Here is a 2,500-nt window from a genome sequence, read left to right on the forward strand (position 1 = left end):
GGGGCATTTATTCCAGTGATTTTACAGTCTCGTTCATTCCTTGGACCACAGAGGCCCTGGTCTCAGATCACAACCGGCTTGCCCCACTGATATGGCAGAGGAGTTTAATAGCAGCTGACCACGCCTCTGGCACAAACACACGTATGTGGAATTAGAACGTGTGTGTGTGTGTCTGTGTGTCTGTGTGTGTCTGTGTGTCTGTGTGTGTGTGTCTGTGTGTGTGTGTCTGTGTGTGTGTGTCTGTGTGTGTGTGTCTGTGTGTGTGTGTGTCTGTGTGTGTGTGTGTCTGTGTGTGTGTGTCTGTGTGTGTGTGTGTCTGTGTGTGTGTGTCTCTGTGTGTGTGTGTCTCTGTGTGTGTGTGTCTGTGTGTGTGTGTATGCATTTTTAATGTATAGCCCTACTGCATGCTGCCCATTAAAAACACTCACACTGTCCAAAGCATTTGCGCTGATTTATAAACTTTCTTTGATTTAAATGCACCACTCGGCCCACACCCCCACTCCACGCCACCCGCCCACTCTGCTGTCACTTGGTGACCATCTCCAGGTGACAGTATCTCGGATACGAGCGGCAGCTTGAAAGCCTGACCGGGCGGTGGACGCGGCGCGCTCCACATTAACGTCTCCCTACATCCGATCCGCCCGCTGTGTGTGTGTTAATCTTTAATGACCTGCCGGACAGTCTAATGTGGAGAATGAGGGCCGAGCAGCTTGTGTGTGTGCATGTGTGTGTAAAAGTGTGTGTGTGTGTGTAAAAGTGTGTGTGTGTGTAAAAGTGTGTGTGTGTGTAAAAGTGTGTGTGTGTGTGTGTATGTGTGCGTGTATGCATGTGTGTGTAAAAGTGTGTGTGTGTGTGTGTGTGTGTGTGTGTGTGTGTGTGTGTGTGTGTGTGTGTGTGTGTGTGTGTGTAAAAGTGTGTGTGTGTGTAAAAGTGTGTGTGTGTGTAAAAGTGTGTGTGTGTGTGTGTGTGTGTGTGTGTGTACAGTATGTGTGCGTGTGTGCATGTGTGTGTAAAAGTGTGTGTGTGTGTGTGTGTGTGTAAAAGTGTGTGTGTGTGTAAAAGTGTGTGTGTGTGTGTGTGTGTGTGTGTGTGCGTGAGTTGCTTTTTTCTTTGTTTTGTTCCGTTTTGCTTCCTTATCGCCAACACAACTCACATTTCTCTCTTCAGGTTCATGGCCTCATCTACATTGTCATGGCGACAGCAGAGATTGATCAGGGCGGCGTATCCCCCGATCGCCATGTGCTCCTCGTTCTGAGTCTTCAGCTCCAGAGCACGGTCCAGTTTCTGAGCCGAGAGAAGGAGAGGGAGAGGGAGAGAGAGAGGGAGAGATACAGAGAGAGAGAGAGGGGGGGGTAAAAAAGGGTGAAAAACATGAAGGGATAAAGAGAGAGTAGTGAAAGAGAGAAGACAAGAACTTTCGGTTACACTTGAAGGTATCTACGTAAGAGTAACATGACACGGTCATGCACATGTCATAAACATTACAGTATAAACAAGTCATAAGATTTATGACATAACGCTTCAATCACTCACTTCTGTCAAGTGTCATTCGGTTTTTATCATGACAAGTCAGGGTTAGTGTTATGACAGTGTTATGTCACTCTTCTGTAGATACCGTCAAGTAAAGTGTTAGCGAACTTTCTCTCTCAGATCAACTGATCACGAGACTGCATACTGCTTGAACTGAATGCTGGTCCAGGTATAATCGGTACAAAAGCACAAATGTGATCACAACATAATGAGTGACCGTGCAACAAAGGCAACAGGGAGAGAAAGACCCTGAAGGAAAGAGAGACAGACAGAGAGACCAGTGCTATATGTTCTTTCTTTTGTGACACTACTGTGTTATCTGCAACACTGGCTTTGGCAACACTGTATCCAAACAGTCATGCTAATAAAGCTCCTTTGAATTTGAATTTGAGAGAGACCAGAGAGACAGACAGACAGGCAGAGAGACAGACAGACAGACCAGAGAGACAGAAAGAGAGACAGAGAGCTAGACGGATGGGGTAGTACCTCCTCTGTACAGAGTGTCTGGATGAGCTGTTTGAGGATGGTGTTGACGGGCTTCCCTTCAGCCTTCAGCTCAGACAGACGCCCCTCCAGCATAGCAAGCTTACCCTCCACACCCTACACACACACACACACACACACACACACACACGTTTGGTATACAGTATGCCTTATTTGCTGTTTAACACTGTAACACTGTCAACAGCTAGATTTCATACACATAAGGGGCAGAGGACACATGAACTCTGACCTTTGGGACGCGCATCTCCATGGAGCCAACAGATTCTTTGTTGTCGACCAGGATTATGACGTCCTGAAGAACAACAATGCAGAGCAAAATTATTCACCAAGAGGAACCAAAGAGCAGCAACACTAACGTGCAAACACCCCCGCCACACACACACACACACACACACACGAAAAGGCTGTACCTTGATGAGCTCGGGGACGTGGTAGGAGTCGAGCAGGTTGCGGATGCCCCTGTACA

General features: G+C 47.4%; 1 protein-coding gene across 1 annotated transcript in view; it reads right to left on the reverse strand.

Annotated features, from left to right (window-relative positions):
* Positions 1–2,500, reverse strand: part of lrpprc (leucine-rich pentatricopeptide repeat containing) — a 79,661-nt gene that overhangs the window by 47,366 nt on the left and 29,795 nt on the right. Inside the window, exons 18-21 of the mRNA XM_076286249.1 lie at positions 2,445–2,500; positions 2,264–2,326; positions 2,017–2,130; positions 1,154–1,284 (exon numbers count right to left, since the gene is read on the reverse strand). The exon at positions 2,445–2,500 is cut by the window's right edge and continues 22 nt beyond it. Coding sequence (XP_076142364.1) covers positions 1,154–1,284; positions 2,017–2,130; positions 2,264–2,326; positions 2,445–2,500 — 364 coding nt within the window. The remainder of the gene's footprint in view (positions 1–1,153; positions 1,285–2,016; positions 2,131–2,263; positions 2,327–2,444) is intronic.

This window comes from Alosa pseudoharengus, unplaced genomic scaffold (genome assembly GCF_046254945.1).
Source record: "Alosa pseudoharengus isolate Yale_2024_CS ecotype anadromous, Long Island Sound unplaced genomic scaffold, YU_APseudo_1.1 YU_APseudo_1.1_scf_15, whole genome shotgun sequence".
NCBI classification, from domain to species: Eukaryota; Metazoa; Chordata; class Actinopteri; order Clupeiformes; family Clupeidae; genus Alosa; species Alosa pseudoharengus.